The 19,308-nt window shown below is 41.6% G+C and overlaps 1 protein-coding gene across 1 annotated transcript in view; it reads right to left on the bottom strand.

Moving 5' to 3' along the window:
• Positions 1-19,308, bottom strand: part of LOC132899744 (protein kinase C-binding protein NELL1-like) — a 528,774-nt gene that overhangs the window by 381,042 nt on the left and 128,424 nt on the right. Inside the window, exon 4 of the mRNA XM_060941854.1 lies at positions 5,542-5,712. Within this exon, the coding sequence (XP_060797837.1) occupies positions 5,542-5,712 (171 nt within the window). The remainder of the gene's footprint in view (positions 1-5,541; positions 5,713-19,308) is intronic.

Genomic DNA, 19,308 nt, shown 5'->3' with positions numbered 1-19,308 from the left:
TACTGTACATGCCAGCCCGGGAAGTAAGAAAGTAAGTAAAAAAGTAAGAGCATGTCTGATTACATCGATCCAACGGACCTTCAAGTTGCTCTGGCAGCTTTAATAAACGTCCAGGAGTCCTTCGAACATCTATACCGAATCTGCACATATACCGTTAATGAACAGAGGCGGGTATCGTATGCTCTTACTTTTTTACTTACTTTCTTACTTACCATAGCCAGAGTAGTCAAAGTTTTCGCGGCGCAGATGTGCAGATCAGACAAGACGGAAGACGTTGCGCATGCGTGCAGACATAGCGGAGGTCTTTCACAGCACCACCTAGCCGCCTGGCATGCACATCCAATTGAATTCCACACATTTATGTGTCACCGTATAGACGCAGATTTCCTCCTTGAAAACGGTCGTGTAGACGCGGAAAAAAGTGAGAACGAAAACGGACTTTTGCATTTTTGTTTCAGACCGTCCCCGTGTAAAGTGGGCCTCAGATGTGCACAATGACAGTAAGAAAACACAAAGCTCTGTGTGACTGCGACTAATTAATATAATCCTCTAATTATTTTTTACTCACTAAAAACTCCACAGCACCATCCAAACTTGACAAGACTTGCATTTTCAGAGCATCACAAATTATTTCATCATTCAGTCTGGGATTATAAACTAGGGCACATGGGTGTCACAGATGTGCTGCAGGATTTCAATGATGTGCCAAATGTTGCAAACAATGCTGAATCTCACTGTCACAGGCACATAACATGAGTGATGCAAAAACAAGCTAAACATCTTCCTGGATGACATCTTTGCAAGAAGAGGAGTTCAATTTAGCAAGCTGAATTAACTCTCTCCTCACTGTACCATATTTCTGTCCATTGATAGAGAGCCGGTTTGTTTGTTTATTTGTTTTTCTAGTTGTCTTCTTTCACATAAAGGGGTCATTTATCTAATCACAAATGATCAACCACAATGTTTTTCAATAACATTTTGGCCAACGAAATGTTCAGTGTCCATGAACAGAACAAATCAGGCTGAAAAAAAAAGTTTGTCGGCAACATTCATGCTGTCTTGAATGAACTTAGAATAATAGACCAAAAATATATGCATCCCTCCTAATTATTGAGTTCAGGTCTTTCAGACACACCCATTACAAACAGGTGAATAAAATGACCATAACCATGCAGTCTCCTTAGACGAACATTGGTAGTCGAATGGGTCGTACCAAAGAGCTCAGTGACTGTCAGTGAATATGGCATTGCTACAAAATGGTTACAGAAATATCCACCTTGCTAGATTTGCTGCATTCAAATGTAAGTGTGATGATTGTGAAATGGAAGCATCTAGGAGCAACAACAGCTCAACCGTGAAGTGGTACACCACGCAAACTCACAAAATGGGGCTGCCGAGTGCCAAGTGCTTCAGATGTGCACAATATGACAGTAAGAAAACACAAAGCTCTGTGTGACTGTGACTAATTAATATAATCCTCTAATTATTTTTTACTCACTAAAAACTCCACAGCACCATCCAAACTTGACAACACTTGCATTTTCAGAGCATCACAAGTGCATAAAAATCTCCTATCCTCTGGTGCATCACTCACTACAGAGTTTGAAACTGCCTCTAGAAGCAACATCAGCACAAGAACTGTGCATCAGGAGCTTCATGAAATGGGTTTCAATGATAGCTGCACACATGCCTGAGATTATTATGCGCATTGCCAAGCGTGGGCTGGAGTGGTGTAAAGCGTCGCCACTGGACTCTGGAGCAGGGCAAATGTGTTCTCTGGAGTGATGAATCATGCTTCACTATCTGGCAGTCTAACGGGTGAATCTGGGTTTGGCGGATGCCAGGAGAACACAATCTACTGGGATGCGTAGTGCCAAAAGTAAAGTTTGGTGGAAGAAGGATAATGGTCAAATAATTACACAATTGTTTGCTCCCATTTTCTGGTAACAGATTGTGGCTGGTGCTTTCATACTGTTCCAGCATGACTCTGCATTGTGCACAAAGCGAGGTCCATGAAGACATACTTGGCCTGCACTGAGCCGTGACCTCAACCCCAGTAAACACCTTTGGGATGAATTGGAATGTCGACTGCAAGCCAGTGGGCACAAAGTTTCACAGACAATCTCCAAAATCTCATAGAAAGCCTTCCCAGAAGATTGGAGGTTGTTGGCAAGAGCAACTCCATATAAACACCCATGTTAATGGATTTGCAATGAGGTGTTCAATAAACCTTATACATGCGTGATGGCTGGGTGTCCACATACTTTTGGCCATATAATGTTAATTAGAGTATAATAATTAAACAACTTGAGCAATGCTTGAATTGCAGTTAAATAATCAAAATCATGAAGTATAGCAAGAAGGCTAGAATAATGTCGATCATTTCGATTGCACATAAATATATAGCTTGTGTAGTTTAGAGGTAACATGCAATTTGTAAATGTGAATTATGCTGATTTTGATGCGAGGATGCAACTTGTAATTACTACTCATCAACTCGTCAACAGAGTGACATCAGATCAACATGGCTACTCACACAATGAACACTGTAAAGTCCCCCTTCTCTACTATTAAATGAGTTTACAGCAGCATTTACTTTAGATCAGTTAATATACAGACACTATGCTTGGTTAAATCTTTATCACTGACGATACTAATCATTGTTTTAGGAAGGTAATAATCAACGTCAGAGTTATCACTACCAGGTAGCTTGTTGTTAATGCTAATCGCTATTGTCTGTTGTTGTTGCTGTGCTGCTACTTCTGTCCAAAATATTGCATGAATATTTGACGTTCACTACAACAGAACAGAACCAGCAGACAGTCAGGCCTGTCAGTGTAAAAGTAAGGTTAGAGTAGATTTTTATGAGCTGTACATACTCTGACAGAGCGAAAAAAATAGACACACTTTCATGTTAGTGTCCATGATAGTTTGCACATTGAACATCCAGAGGAGGGAACTGGCATCATTACAACTTACAAAGCACCACAAATGCAGCATTAAGATGTGCAGACACAGATCATTATTCCTTAAGTTGAATAAATGTCTGTCCCTCTCTGTTGAGTTACATATCGATCCTGAGATACCAGTGATGCTGCCCTCTTCTGCTCTCTGGACCTGATCCATCCTGATGCCCTACGTCTGGCTGGAGTCTCATCGCATCGCTCCTGTGGAGGACGGCCCCATATGGACAATCGAAAGTTGCACTTGGAAGACGCTCTGGACTCTTACAGTAATGCTTTTATGGCTGAGGACTACAGCTGACTTGCTAACTTTAGGACTGCAGTTATGAACAGTTTTGCACTCAAGTTTCCATCAGTGAACAGTTTTAACTTCAACAAAACAGACTTCATGTTAAAACTATAATGAATTTCCTGGTTACACAGTTGTACTTTGTTACTATATAGGACACAGTTATAGAAGTGAGTTATTTATAATCACACTATCTGTTATCACCCAAATGAGGATGGGTTCCCTTTTGAGCCTGGCTCCTCTTGAGGTTTCTTCCTCATGTCATCTGAGGGAGTTTTTCCTTGCCACCATCGCCACAGGCTTGATCATCAGGGATAAATTAAGGATAAAATTCATTCATGTTTAAAGTCTTTAATTTTCTGCTTTGCGACAATGTCTATTGTTAAAAGCGCTATAAAAATAAACTTGACGTGATTGTATACAAGATGCTCCATGAAGCACTGACTGTGATCAGCTGTGGCAGATGGCTATCTGAAGACACTTGTATCCATCCATCCATTATCTGTAGCCACTTATCCTGTTCTACAGAGTTGCAGGCAAGCTGGAGCCTATCCCAGCTGACTATGGGCGGGGTACACCCTGGACAAGTCGCCAGATCATCACAGGGCTGACACAGAGACAAACAACCATTCATACTCATGGTCAATTTAGAGCCACCAATTATCAAAACCTGCATGCCTTTGGACTGTGGGAGAAACCGGAGCACCCGGAGGAAACCCACGCAGACTCCACACAGAAAGGCCCTTGCAGGCCACTGGGCTCGAACCCAGGATCTTCTTGTTGTGAGGCGATAATGCTGACCACTACACCACCGTGCCGCCTTGTATGTCATTGTACATTTTATTCATCTCATCTCATTATCTCTAGCCGCTTTATCCTGTCCTACAGGGTCGCAGGCAAGCTGGAGCCTATCCCAGCTGACTACGGGCGAAAGGCAGGGTTCACCCTGGACAAGTCGCCAGGTCATCACAGGGCTGACACATAGACACAGACAACCATTCACACTCACATTCACACCTACGCTCAATTTAGAGTCACCAGTTAACCTAACCTGCATGTCTTTGGACTGTGGGGGAAACCGGAGCACCCGGAGGAAACCCACGCGGACACGGGGAGAACATGCAAACTCCGCACAGAAAGGCCCTCGCCGGCCACGGGGCTCGAACCCGGACCTTCTTGCTGTGAGGCGACAGCGCTAACCACTACACCACCATGCCACCCCACATTTTATTCATGTTACTCTTAATATTTGGTTACTCAGTATGCAATCGAGCACTCAGTATTCGATTATGTGATTTGGAAGGACATTTATTGGACCATATATTGGCTATATTTATCAATAACACTTTAATTTAACCTGACTTGATGTTCTTGAGCTCTAAAATAAGCAAAAGCCTTGTTATAAAGAGAGTTTACATAACTACCTGATTTGGCTTTCTACCTGATTATGGCCTTGAACATGAAAAAAAGAACTCTTTCATAACTGTTTTCCTCCCGCAGATCTTCCTTTCCTTATTGCTCCTTTTATCTGCTCACTATTGCAGCATAAAGTGTTTCATGTAAATTAGATGTATATGAGGGTAAATTCTGGCATGTCATATGCATATGATGTGTAAAAAAGTGACTAGTGGGTGGGAGCTTGCATCCACGCAGCTGATTCATCATTTGTGCTCAAATCACTGCTTGTTCTGATGTAGTACAACACTGTCCTGAGCTTCAGTTAATGTTCATGTTAAACATTAGAATGGGGGAAAAGTGTGATCTCAGTGACTTTAACTGTGCTGTGGGTGTTGGTACCAGATGGGCTGGTTTGAATGTTTCAGAAACTCCTGATCCACTCACAACAGTCTCTGGAGTGTGATTTCTATCAGCATTGTATATTGACTATAACTTAGCTGGAAAAATAGAACAGTGCTAAATAATGAATAGGAACAGAGGTAGTCTACATGCAGAATGTGACAGTTCTCCTGCTGAGCTTCGCTCTGATGGCAGATATACTACTGTTCCACTGGGAGAAATCACCCACATGGTTATCTATAGTCCTTACATAAAGATCACACACTTGCTATAGTAGCAGTCTTAGGTAGCTGGAGTACACTGTTTGTATCTGTAGAGTAACAAACATAAATAGCTAGCCATAATATTACAAAAATGCATTAAATGAACTGATACCAACTGTGATCTGATACTATCAGTGACGTAGCTGAACATTATCTACCCAAGAGAGTGAATGAGCTATAAGGATGACATCAGAAGGAACTTGCTCAGTAGAGTGATAACAAAGCTTACCTGTTACAGTCCACGTGAAGCAGTAAATGACTGGCGCTAACAGACAAAGCAATTTTATGCCATTGACCATCAGCTAGTCTATATGGGAAAGTCTCAGCTCGCTGTTTTCCTTTGTGGCGGTATTTGTAGCGAATTTCGTCCTGAAGTCCACTACTCTCCAGTTCAAAGTAGCTGGAAGGGGGAAAAAAGCACAGTTTTAAAATGAATCACTGATAATAACCTACATGTTTATTATAGTTTCTTACTAGGGACTACAAACACAAATAGAGTTGCCAGTCAAAATGGGATCAGGACACTTCGTCCAATGCCATTTCGTCCAATAGTTGAGACATTTCATCCAAAGCCTTTTTGATACGCACTATCAATTATTTTATATGTGCGACAAGATCAAGATACAAACCAACCATAATTCATTTAAGGGAGTGCATTAAGTAGGTTTATGACTGCATCTCCCCCTAATAAATGGAAATTAACAAAACATAAAATATAACCCCCCCTCACTAAACTCATGCTTAAATCGCGATTTATATACCTACCTAATAACCTACATGTACGGTACCTCCCACTGTCAGAGAGCAGTAGGAGACGGATGCAAGTGCAGAAGTAATGTTTATTAACAATTGTGAAAACACACAGGCAAACAATCCAAAATGGCAGGCAATCTCGTAAGCGTGAAATTAGCAAAAGGTCGGGGGAGGCACAAACAGGCTAAATCAGGTAAAGACAAAAACAGAAACTAAGAATAGGAAACACGATCAGAAACCCACGGGATCTACATGGGAGAATAAGGCTCCACTGACGTGATGTAATACTTCGCACTGACTTCAGTCTTTATAGGCACACTGATGCCTCTTGATCATGTGCAGGTGAGCCTCTTTAACGGCGTGCGTGCGAGAGTCCGCTCTGTGCGCTCGCAGTCCAGAGTGCACCCAAGCAGACTCTCGCACGTGCGCTGTTAATGAGGCTCACCTCCACATGATCAAGAGGCATCAGCGTACCTATATAAAGACTGAGAAAATGCATGTTTTCTCATATCTGGATATCATATCTCATATCTTGCACTTGCCAAGGATATCTGGCAAGTGTGAGTATAGATTTTCTATGTAATTTGGTATAATAAAAATGATCTCTCCCCACAAGCGGCCCCAGCCGAACGCACCCAAAGTTGATACTCGCTGATTCCCATCATTTCCGGTTTCATTTTCATTTTGCAAAAATGTGATTTGCTTCAGTCAAATTCCATTGAAAATTCATCCTTTTTTCAAAACAAGCAAATACATGAAATATAAAATAATTGATATGAAAAAGGCTTTGGACAAAATGTCTTAACTACTGGATGAAATGGCATTGGACGAAATGGTTGTTGGACGAAATGACCTGTATCTGTCAAAACAGTTGCTATCTGCCAAAACAGCCCCTGCCCCCCAAGGCTAAATAGTAGTATCAGATATGCAGGAGACCGACAGATGAAAATACTTGAGAGTTTTAATCAGCACACTGGCAGAAAAATCCAAATCGTAATCCAAAAAACAAAGTCAAGGTGTAGCAAGGGTCAGGCGAGGCACAGACAGAATATCAGAGGCAGAGCAGAAGACAAAATCCAAAAATACACAAAAAGTCAAACCAAATAATCTACACAGACGTATAAGGTGTGGCTAAGTCAGGCAATAATATTGAGTGTTTACTTCAAATGAACTGAGCGACTGAGAGTCCATAAGTATAGTGTGGTGATTGGCTGTAATGTGAAACAGGTGTAGCACTAATCAAAATTCCAGAGATGGAGGGTGGTGCTGTGCTTGTTGATGATTGTAGTCTGCGGTGGCCATGTTTGAAGGCTGCTGCAAACTTTGGGAGTTGGGGACTTGAATGGGTGCAGATGTGACAAAAAAAAAACCCACCCCCTGACGAGCTCACTCTGGGAGCGCTACTCTTCTTTGGACAGCCCGAAGGGTGTCTTGAGTGGAATTCCTAACAGATCAGTGAGTCCAGGATGTATTTAGCTGGGACCCAACTGCATTCCTTGGGGCCATAACTCTCACAGTCCAGCAGGTACTCAAGATTCCCCTGCCTGCAGTGAGAGTTAACAATCTTGTGCACCAAGTACACTGGCTGTCTCTCCAGCATGAGTAGTGCAGGGAGTGAAGTGACTGGGAGGTTGGAAGCTAAGGGACCCGGAATGACGGAGACATGAAATGTGGGTGAGAGGCAGCTGTGTTGTGGAAGGTGTCGTACAAGATTTCATTCACGCTTTGTAATACCTTGAAGACTTGAGGATCTCGTATGTCCTTTGTGGACAGCCATACTCTGTCACATGGATTCTGTACGGGGGTCTTTCCTTTGTGCTGGTCAGTGCAGTGCTTGTGTCCCTGAGCCACTTGTTCAAGGCACTGGTGGACGGTCTCCCACATTTGCTCACTATGTTTGAACCAGTGGTCCACTGCTGGTATGTCAGTGGGAGAGTCGCACTAAAGGAATAGTGTCGCTTGATATCCCAGAACACACTGGAATGGTGCGAGTTGTGTGGCTGAGTGTCTTATTGAGTTTTGCGCATATTCTGCCCATGGCAGAAACTGAGCCCAGTCCCTCTGATTCTCTGAACAGAACACCATGAGGAAGCATGCTATCTCCTGGTTGGCTTGTTCCACCTGGCCATTCAATTGAGGGTTGTAGTCAGATGTTAAACTCACTGACACCCCCAGTTTTTCCATGAATTTGGCCCAGAGTCATGATGTGAACTGGGAGCCCCGGTCACTGACAATGTCTTCAGGGATGCCAAAATAATGAAAGACATGTGAGATGAGTTCTGCAGTTTCCAGGCCAGGTAATGGGATAAGTCTGAGTGACTTGGAGAAGTGGTCGATGATGACCATAATGGCTGTGTGGTTTTGAGATTTTGTCAGGTCAGTGATAAAGTCAATGGCTATATGGGACCATGGATGTTGGGGTATGGGGAGTGGTATGAGTTTTCCTGGTGGAAAATGCTCAGGGCACCTTAGCCTGGGTACATGCAGAACATGAGGAAATAAACTGGTTGATGTCTGCGAGCATCAGTGATAAAGTCAATGGCTATATGGGACCATGGATGTTAGGGTGTGGGGAGTGGTATGAGTTTTCCTGGTGGAAAATGGCCAGGGCACCTTAGCCTGGGTACACGCAGAACATGAGGAAATAAACTGGTTGATGTCTGCGAGCATGTTCGGCCACCAGTATTTTGCCTTTAGTAGCTGGTAGGATCTTTGGCTTCTTGGGTGTGCAGTAGCTGGGGTGGTATGTACCCATGTGAGAAAGTGGCCTCGGAGGTATGGAGGGACATACTTCAGGTTTGGGGGGCTGTTTCTGGGAATGTGAGAGGGTAAGGTTTGTGCTAGCTATGTCCCACATGAGTGGATTGATGAAGTAAGTGGGTGGTATGATGGGTGCTGCTTCCTGGGCGATATACTGGAGGATATACTCAGGATAGGGTGTCAGAGTTGATATTTTTGGAGTCGGGTCTGTATGCAACAGTGAACTGAAATCTTGTGAAGAAGAGGGCCCAGCAGGCTTGACATAGGTTCAGTCTCTTAACAGACATGAGATACTCCAGGTTTTTATGGTCTGTGTACTAACCCCATTTCCAGAAAAAATTAGGATGTTTTCCAAAATGCAATAAAAACAAAAACCTGTGATTTGTTAATTCACATGAACCTTTATTTAACTGACAAAAGTACAAAGAAAAGATTTTCAATAGTTTTACTGACCAACTTAATTGTATTTTGTCAATATAAACAAAGTTAGAATTTGATGACTGCAACACACTCAAAAAAGTTGGCACAGAGGCATCATTACCATTGTACTAGATCAACTTTCCTTTTAATAACACTTTTTAGTTGTATGAGATCTAAGCTCCTACTGCTGTCTGGCATCCAACTAAAATACATGAATATGTCGCAATTAGATAATCAGAATAGAATAGAAAGCTTATTCCACTTATATTGAACAGAACTTGCTATTTTATTTTTCCCATCAGCATCACGTTTTCCTCAACTTTCCATCCAAACAGCAGGCATTAATATGCATGAAGCCGGAAAGACACACTGCTCAGTGGAATACCAAATACAGCTTCACAAGCAAAGAGATTTTTTTTTTTGTCCTCCACTACTTACTTATTCTGAGAAAGACAGCCAGTAAAAGTGAAAGTTTTCCATGGCGGTGCTGCTAGTTGACTCGGCACGAACACATCAAGGGTAACAGAGATAATATATAATTTAATATCTGAGATAATCAAAACAAAACTAAATAACCTGGAAAGATCCATTCTAAAGTGACCACGTTGTGTACAGGTTGTGCCCAGTGATTTATTTATTTAAATCGAGTGTAACAGCACTGCTAGCTATCGTATATAAACACACACAGAGCCTGCGGGCTAACTGTAACGAGCCCAGTGCTGTAGGCCAGGATCCTCTCTGCTGTAGGTTCATGGAGCCAATCAGTGGCAGCCATGTCATGTGAGTACACAATGTGACACGCCTGCCTAGTTTTGAGCTCCAAAGAACTAATATATTCTAGTCCATGTTGGTAATGTTTCTGCAATACATCACCACAGTAGGCACGTTACAAACTCAGTCACAGGTGTAACTGGGCTGCCAACTCTCACGCAATGAGCGTGAGACACACGCATTTGACTGTCTTCACACGCTCACACGCCATACCTCCGATTTCTCACGCTAGAAAAAAATCTAGTTTATCTATCTGATCTAGGCTACCCATTGCGTCGCGCCAACCACTTGCGATCGATCAATTATGCCTTACGCACGGCTAAACAGGCAGAGAGGTGTTCCCTCTGTACACACTCCCCTATGGTAGGCAGCGCATCTAATGATGTTGCACTCGCCGGAAGTTGGATAATTGCCTACCGTCAATTTAGAGGAAGAGGAGGGAGAAAAAGGTGTCCGAGTTGAAGACGGGTGTCTCAGACAGGTTTGTACATATGTACACCGATATGTGGCGTTACTGGCCTAATTATGAACTTATATAAAGTTTCTTAATCATTTTAGCCTATAAGTGTTGTGAGAATATTTAATGGCATATCGAGAGCTGTGTACTAGGCATGCTAAATCATTATAGGCCGAATGCCGTGCCACAGCCTCTATCTTCCCCAACAAGCAGCACGGGAGAGCACCTCCTTAGCACACGGTTATTAAGCGCATTTTTAGTTTGTTTACTGTATGTTATCATACTTTATGACTTTATTTGAAGCCATATGGGAAATGTTGTAAAATAAAGCAAGTACAGTAAGAGATAATATTACAAATGCAAGAAGAGCCATTAGCCACCATACCTATTGTTTATTTACAGGGTATTTATTTTTAATTATTTATGATGTATGTAATTGCTCAGTTAAAGTAAATAAAGCATGGTCACCTGTAATATCAAAGAACTTGAACTTGTGAATAATTAAAAAAAAAGACAGAACAATATACTGAGGAGACAGGGTTTCAAAGAGGGCAAGACAGGTAGAGAATATTTGTCAGATAACAGGCCCTGATGAATGCTCTATTACTAATAAGAAACATAGATAAGAAATAAATTAATAAGAAATATATTAATATAGCTTATTTAAGTATGACCAAAATTTTTAAGCCCAACTTTGTGTGCACAGTCCCACCTATGGCCAAGGTTCAGCTTTTTGTGTTTCAATACTGTTCAAACTTAATCATTTTAATGTTTCTTGTAGCACATGCACATTTTGCTTACTGTTTAAGCATTTTATTTGTTCTTTTGCTGTTGATATTTTTCCCCATGCCAATCTTCTGCTGAACCCAGTGGTGGGGAAAGCCCTTAAATGCATAATGAATAGTCAGTGAGGGACAATCTTATTTTTGCAACAGTTATTAAAAACTTAACATTTAGTTTCAATTAAGAAGGTGTTTAGGCTTAGCTGATGTAATATTTTCAAACATGAACTTGCCTTTAAATCTGAAACACAGGTCTATAGGGCTACAGGAACATTGGCAGTCATCTGTAGTTTTCTAGTGTGGGGGCTTTTAAGCCAAAACTTGGTGCTTTTGTTGGCCACAAGCTGAAGGCCTGGCAAGTCAGGATGTGTAAGAATGTAGGTATGGCACAGCAGGCCACTCCAAAAATCCACCAGAATGCAGGAACATCTACTAAATCCAAAATCTCACCCCCCCCCCCCCCCCCTTCATTGTCCATCTCCAGCTGGACGACCCACAAACAAAACACCAGAATGCAGGGGGACAAGTGAATATCAAACTGAATACAAAATTCCCCACTTACTGCGTGGTGTGCGGAAAAATGTTGCCATCAACCCCCCCCCCCCCCCAAAAAAAAATATCTCACTCCAAGGAATTTTGAAAAGTTGGCAGCCCTGGGTGTAATGAACGTGAACAAAGTGGACTATTTACTCTATCATTATTTTTTTGCTAAAACATGAGACACTGAAAATTGACAGACTGAGCACACGTCGTCTAATCAAGGTACAAATTACACAAAAGGACAGATGGCAAAACCATAAGTTTAGTGTTTTTTGGTTTGAATGAAATGGTTAAAACATTTCTGTGTACTGTGTTTGTTAATTCAGATGGCATGCTCTTCAGATTCAAATACCAAAAGTTATATATAAACTTTAAAATTTTTATGTGTGTGTTATGTATTATTTACTATTATGTAGTATTAATTATTAGTAATATCACAAATATGATATGTATTATCTCCCCAACCATCAAAAAATAAAAAAAATAAAAATATTGCCAGCCGCCACTGGTAATGAGTGTCCAAACTATTGACTGGGGCTGTACACACATCTGTGGCAGAGATACTGCTGCTGACCCATCTAGCAGTGGTAGTGGTGGATGAGTTAGTGAGTTTAAATCATAAATCAGTGTTCAAATAAAATATTCAAATTAAAATATTTATAAAAGAAAAAACGGGCAGCACGGTGGTGTAGTGGTTAGCGCTGTCGCCTCACAGCAAGAAGGTCCTGGGTTCGAGCCCCGGGGCCGGCGAGAGCCTTTCTGTGTGGAGTTTGCATGTTCTCCCTGTGTCCGCATGGGTTTGCTCCGGTTTCCCCCACAGTCCAAAGACATGCAGGTTAGGTTAACTGGTGACTCTAAATTGACCGTGAGTGTGAATGGTTGTCTGTGTCTATGTGTCGGCCCTGTGATGACCTGGTGACTTGTCCAGGGTGTACCCTGCCTTTCACCCGTAGTCAGCTGGGATAGGATCCAGCTTGCCTGCGACCCTGTAGAAGGATAAAGCGGCTAGAGATAATGAGATGAGATGAGATAAAAGAAAAAACCAACAACAACAACATGTGGAAAAAATGTATCTTAGAAGTATGACAGTGAAGTAATTAAATGTCCACTAGGCACTGTTTTTATTTAGCTGAGTTTTAAATGGAACTCTGTTGGGCAAGTAGGTGACTTGCTGTATCTTTCTGCCCTCATTTTGGGGATCTGTAACCAGTTGCAAGTCCTGGTTTGCCAGAAGGACATCTGGGGGTTAAGGGGCATCAGCCAGTCCTTAAAACAGGGCTTGTGAAGACATAAGGCAAAGTCACTATTATAAATTGTCAGAGGGTTTAGGGCATCTTGACCAGCAGAATATAACTTTCTGGTGATGATTTGGCAGGCACATTTATGAGCATGCTTTGTACTCAATCTGAGCTTGTTTCAAATTCTGTCAATTAAAATGTGAATTCAATTGTAACAGGTTTGAATAGGTTTGACAAAAGATTCAGCTGTGGTATCTTTAATGGCTATAGTATCTCTAAGAGCACAAGGATGGACAGCCTGAGCGCGAATAACAATGTCAGGTAGTGTAGTTATTAAAAGAGAGTACAATGTGCATCAGTGACGCGAGTGTGCAGAGAAGCTTCCACTTGTGAGATCACTTCAGTTTGGCAAGCACTGAGCACTGAGACATGCTTCCATTTTCCCTCACTCACCAGGGCCTACATTGACCTTCAGAATAGAGTTGAATTTTAGGACAGTGGGATGAGGATAAGACATGTATCCTACAATAATTTGTCACTTTCTTGTGGAAACATGGATCCTGATTTGATTAACAGAAAAATTCCTAAGATAATAGGGTCAATAGATTTGTGACTCACAAACTTGGTATTTCATACATTTGACCTTGCTATGACCTTGATCCTGTTTGGATCAATTCCAAAATCAAATAAGTTCATCTGCTGGTTACAACAATAATTCCATATGAATCCTACAAACATTCAACCACTCGTTCTCGAGATATTGCACTAATGGGAACTATTCCACGCTTGTGAATAGCTTTGTGCATGCACCATTTCCGACACTTAATAACCACATTTACTGATCGTGTTCTTCACGCTCATGCCATGATCCTTTGACCTTTTGACCATGCACACACAGCGTTCTTGTTGAAAAAATGGGACCACATACAAGGAAACCCCAAACCACAAAGACCTCAAAACCATGGTGGTGGAATGCTGAAGAAGATTCAGGGCTGTCTGCTGAGCGATCCATGGACTTTTGTACATCATACCATGATATTTTTAGATCCTTCTGCCAGAATATTAGAACCTGCCCATTAGTGGATTTTAACAAGATTATTACACTACACATACATCTAAGGCAACACATTTCCTCCAATTTATTATTGCAAATTTCCACCCATTAGCAAAGTCTCCCCAGGTACCAAGTGGAGATTGTGGGACAAACGCACGCTTCCTCTGCAGCACCTTTCAAATCTTTTTGAACTGCTGTTCATGCTGTGTCACAGGGCAGCATAACATATTCAGAGTTAAGCACTATAAGTCCTCTTCTGCATAACTGGCTAACGCTGCTGTAATTGATGGGGAGACAGAGTCGATTAATTTGATAGCATGGCCAGTTTGGCTCCTGTGGCTCCCACAGATGGCTGTGGCACCATTGGGATTTGAACCAATGAGCTCCTGATCATACATGCAAACTCTTTTAGTGTCACTGGGGAGCTATTCTGGCTCAATTTTGTAAACATGACCAGTAATTCTGCCAAACATAAGTCTTAATGCTAAATGAAAATTTTCATAAAGACACATATTATATCCTATATAGCATTATTATAAATTCTCCATTGAAACTATTCTCAACTCGAGAGAGTCCCACACTACAGCAGGGTCAGTATGAAAGCTGAAAACAATCCCCATTGATCCCACTCACTCAGTGACCACCTGCTCCACAAACTCTTTCTCGCTCTGCATTTGGAAGGACATGAAATACAAGCATTCGCCAAGTGGATAAATGTAACCATGTACATGCCAACTGAAAGTTTTCTTACTTAAAGCAGTATCTTTAACCAAACACTCAAAGGTAGTTGAAGATGGCTTTGCAAATTGTGCCACTTCCACATTTACTCAGCAGTCATTGTCATCTAATGTGTGAGTTTGGGATTGTCATCTCAGTTTAAAAGCAAGGTTACAGGTTAGCCTATGTGAGCTTCTGAGTTGTTAGTGTGTGTTCCTGAGTCACTGATGAGTGATGTCTGAGTATTTTGCATTTCCGATTTGACATAAAAATGGCCAATCTTTTCACAATTTGTTAGGATGTAATACAGCTTATTGTGCAGACACATGACAAACTGTGCTGTATGTCTGGATGCAGTCTGTTAGAACAGGAATCAGATTGCATCAGAACCAGTGTGTGTGTGTGTGTGTGTGTGTGTGTGTGTGTACTGAGACATGGCAGAGTCTCAGCAGTATTACATAAACAGCCCACATGTCTCAGTACTATTTCTAGACCACCAAGACGAGATTTGTAGGACGGGCTAGAAGAAATATGGTAGGTGTAGCCAAACAAGAGTCACACCAGTAATCAGTTTGAGAGCTATAGCTTGTAAGTTACACTAGCAAAATATTTCCCTTATGCATACAATGAATATTAATTTCGTTATTACTGGTGCCTCTCAAAACATTGGAATGTCGTGGAAAAAGTTCAATTTTTTGTAATTGAATTCAAAAAGATAAATGTTCCATATCCATTACATGTAAAGTGAAATATTTCAAGCCTTTTTTGTTTTAATTTTGATGCTTATGGCTTCTAGCTCATGAAAATCAAAAATCCTGTTTTTCAAATTATTAGAATATTTTCTAAGATCAATTAAAAAAGAATTTACAATACAGAAATGTCCAACTTCTGAAAAGTATGTTCATTTATACACTCAGTACTTGGTTGGGGCTCCTTTACCATTAATTACTGCATCAATGGGGTGTGGCACGAAGCTGATCAGCCTGCGGCACTGCTGAGGCGTTACTGAAGCCCACATTGCTTTGATTGCGGTCTTCAGCTCGTCTGTATTTTTGAGTCAGGTGTTTCTCATCTTCCTCTTGACAATAACCCATAGATTCTCTCTAGAGTTCAGGTGAGTTGGCTGGCCAGTCAAGCACAGTAATATCATGGTCAACAAACCATTTGGTAGTTTTGGCACTGTGGGCAGCTGCTAAGTCCTGCTGGAAAAGGAAATCAGCATCTCCATAGAACTTGTCAGTGCTCTAAAATCTCCTGGTAGACACTGCATTGACTTTGGACTTGATAAAACTCAGTGGACCAACACCAGCAGATGACATGGCACCGCAAATCATCACAGACTGTGGAAACTTCACACTGGCCTTCAAACACCTTGGATTCTGTGCCTCTCCACTCTTCCATCAGACTTTAGGACCTTGATTTCCAAATGAAATGCTAAATTTACTTTCATCTGATAAGAGGACTTTGGACCACTGAGCAACAGTCCAGTTCTTTCTCTCCTTAGCCCAGGTAAGATGCTTCTGACACTGTCTCTGGTTCAGGAGGGGCTTGATATTACAAATGTGACAGCTGCAGCCCCTTTTCCTTTTTGAAGCTGTCTGTGCGTGGTGGCTCTTGATGCACTGACACCAGCCTCAGTCCACTCCTTGTGAAGCTCTCCCAAGTCCTTGAATTTACTTTTCTTGACAATCCTCTCAAGGCTGCACTCATCCCTGTTGATTGTGCACCTTTTCCAGCCAGCCTTTTCAGCAATGACCTTCTGTGGCTTACTCTCCTTGTGGAGGGTGTCGATGATCATATTCTGGATAATGGTCAAGTCAGCAGTCTTCCCCATGATTGTAGTTGTGTGTACTGAACTAGACTGACAGATATACGGTATTTATACTGTTTTACTCTACCTTGAAATTAAATGTTCTAATATTTTGAGATTTTTTTTGCACTGTAGGCCTTAATTATCAACATTATTTTGCATTTTAATTTGCATGTAGTGAGTCGATAATATATAAAGCTTTCACTTTCTTAAATAACTGATGGAAAATATTGAACTTTTTCATGATATTCTAATTGTTTGAGATGCACTAGGTAACATTAGTAATCTTCCCAAGCGCTAAGCTACAGTCACACTGTTCAGACTCACACCAGAAATGAGTGAACATTTTTATAATCTGCTGCTTATTATAACATAATAAAGGAGCTAAATACACTTGAATATATTGGAGTTCAGTGAGCTCTACCTTCGTATTGCACTCTCTTGGACTCCCAGCTGTCACCAAGGCCACTTTCAACACTAGTTAATGTTGAATATCATCTTCACACTGTGCTTTATGTAAATCTTAAAGCAATTAACACAATTCAGAGCAATCTCCTTTCAAGGCAAGTGAACATTAACAGTTCCATGAATGATGTCATTACATACATTAGTTGTAGCTTGTCACCATTTGGACATGCACAACATTCACATCGCTTTAGCATTAGCATCGATGTGACGGCTCATTTCTCTGACAGCACAATTTGCATCCCACTGGAGAAAAGTAAATATAGAGTGAAGGGTGAATGAGCACCCAAGTACACGACAACGTAGTTGCTGTAGAACTGCTGTGATTGAGCAATTTTACGTATCATTGATTGAATTTGAGTTTTGATGTGATTAGATTAGATTTAACTTTGTCATTGTGGAGAGTACAGGTACAAAGCTAGTGAAGTATAGTTAGCATCTAACCAGAAGTGCAAAATACGTTATTATTTACAGATAAGTGCCAGAAGTACCGTAAGTACTGCAGCATAGTGATGCTATATGTTACATTACATATAGTGATGGATAGTGACAATATACAGATATGTTTGTAAATATTTAAATTCATATTTACAGAGGGGAAGTGGACAGGATTACAGAGTATATGTACAGTTAGCAGTAATTAACCCATATGTACAGATGTTTATATGTACAATAAAGTGGCAGTGTGTGTAGCAGCAGTATGAACACATGCACAGTTATTTATATGTACAGTAATATTGCATAAGTGGTATAGTTGTGCAACAATTTAAGTGGTCCATTTGGTGCAAAAGATTAATAGTGCAAATGGCAAGTTAAAGTACCGACAGTGTAGGATGAGTGCAATGATGTTAGCAGAGTGGTGGTATGGAATTCAGCATGGTTACTACCTCAGGGAATAAGCTCCTCCTGAGCCTGCTGGTGCGGAATGGAAGCTTTGGTAAAGTTTGCTGGATGGAAGGAGGGAGAAAAGTGCATGGTTAGGGCAGGTGGCATTCTTGATGTTATTTGCACTGCCCAAGCATCGCTTGTGATTAATGCTCTCAGGGGAAGGTAACTGAATGCCGGTAACCCGTTGGGCAGTTTCCACCACCCACTAGAGTGTTTTACGGTCCGATCTGGAGCGGTTGCCATACCATACTGAGACGCAGTTCATGAATATGCTTTTGATGGTACAACAATAGATGTCCACCAGTATCCTGGGACAGAGGTGAGCTTTCTTATAGCTCTGTAGAAAGTACAGATGCTGTTGCACCTTTTTTACCAGAATGGAGGAGTTTAGGGACCAGGTGAGATCATCTGAGATGTGGACACCAAGGAACTTGAAGCTTGACACACGGTCTACGACAGTTCCGTTGATGAAGCTGGGAGTGTGTGCATGGCTCCTTATCTGCCTGAAATCTCTTTGGTCTTCTGTATGTTAAGCACCAGGTTATTATTGTCACACCACGTGACCAGATGCTGGACCTCATCGCGATAGGCTGACTCATCATCACCTCTTATCCAACCCACCACCGTGGTGTTATCTGCAAACTTGATTATGCTTTTACAGCCATGGATAGGAACACAGCCATGGGTGAACAAAGAGAAGAGAAAGGGGCTCAGCACACAGCCTTGTGGCACACCGGTGTTCAGGGTCATAGTGGTGGATGGTTATGGGATGTGATGTGATGTGTGACCATGCTCTAAGAGTTTTTATGGTAAGTCAGCACTGAATCCAAGGACAACATCTACATGAACTCAGGTTCACTGCAAAGCAGCATTGATCCTTATTCAAGAAATACGTGTATTAAATTGTATACATCTGACTCAACCGAAATTTGTCTGAATATACTGTTCACTATATTTTTACAGACTACACTGTTGTGGTATAGAATATTTGTATTCAAACTGGAATATGTACACTTCTATCACACTGTCAATTATCATCTCTTCAGTGATATCATATTATATGGGCCGCACGATGGTGTAGTGGTTAGCGCTGTCACCTCGCAGCAAGAAGGTCCGGGTTTGAGCCCCGTGGCCGATGAAGGCCTTTCTGTGTGGAGTTTGCATGTTCTCCCCGTGTCTGCATGGGTTTCCTCCGGGTGCTCCGGTTTCCCCCACAGTCCAAAGACATGCAGGTTAGGTTAACTGGTGACTCTAAATTGACTGTAGGTGTGAATGTGAATATGAATGGTTGTCTGTGTCTATGTGTCAGCCCTATGATGACCTGGCGACTTGTCCAGGGTG

Source organism: Neoarius graeffei, chromosome 15, assembly GCF_027579695.1.
Source record: "Neoarius graeffei isolate fNeoGra1 chromosome 15, fNeoGra1.pri, whole genome shotgun sequence".
Classification (NCBI taxonomy): Eukaryota; Metazoa; Chordata; class Actinopteri; order Siluriformes; family Ariidae; genus Neoarius; species Neoarius graeffei.
This window is presented reverse-complemented; position numbering and strand designations above follow the sequence as displayed.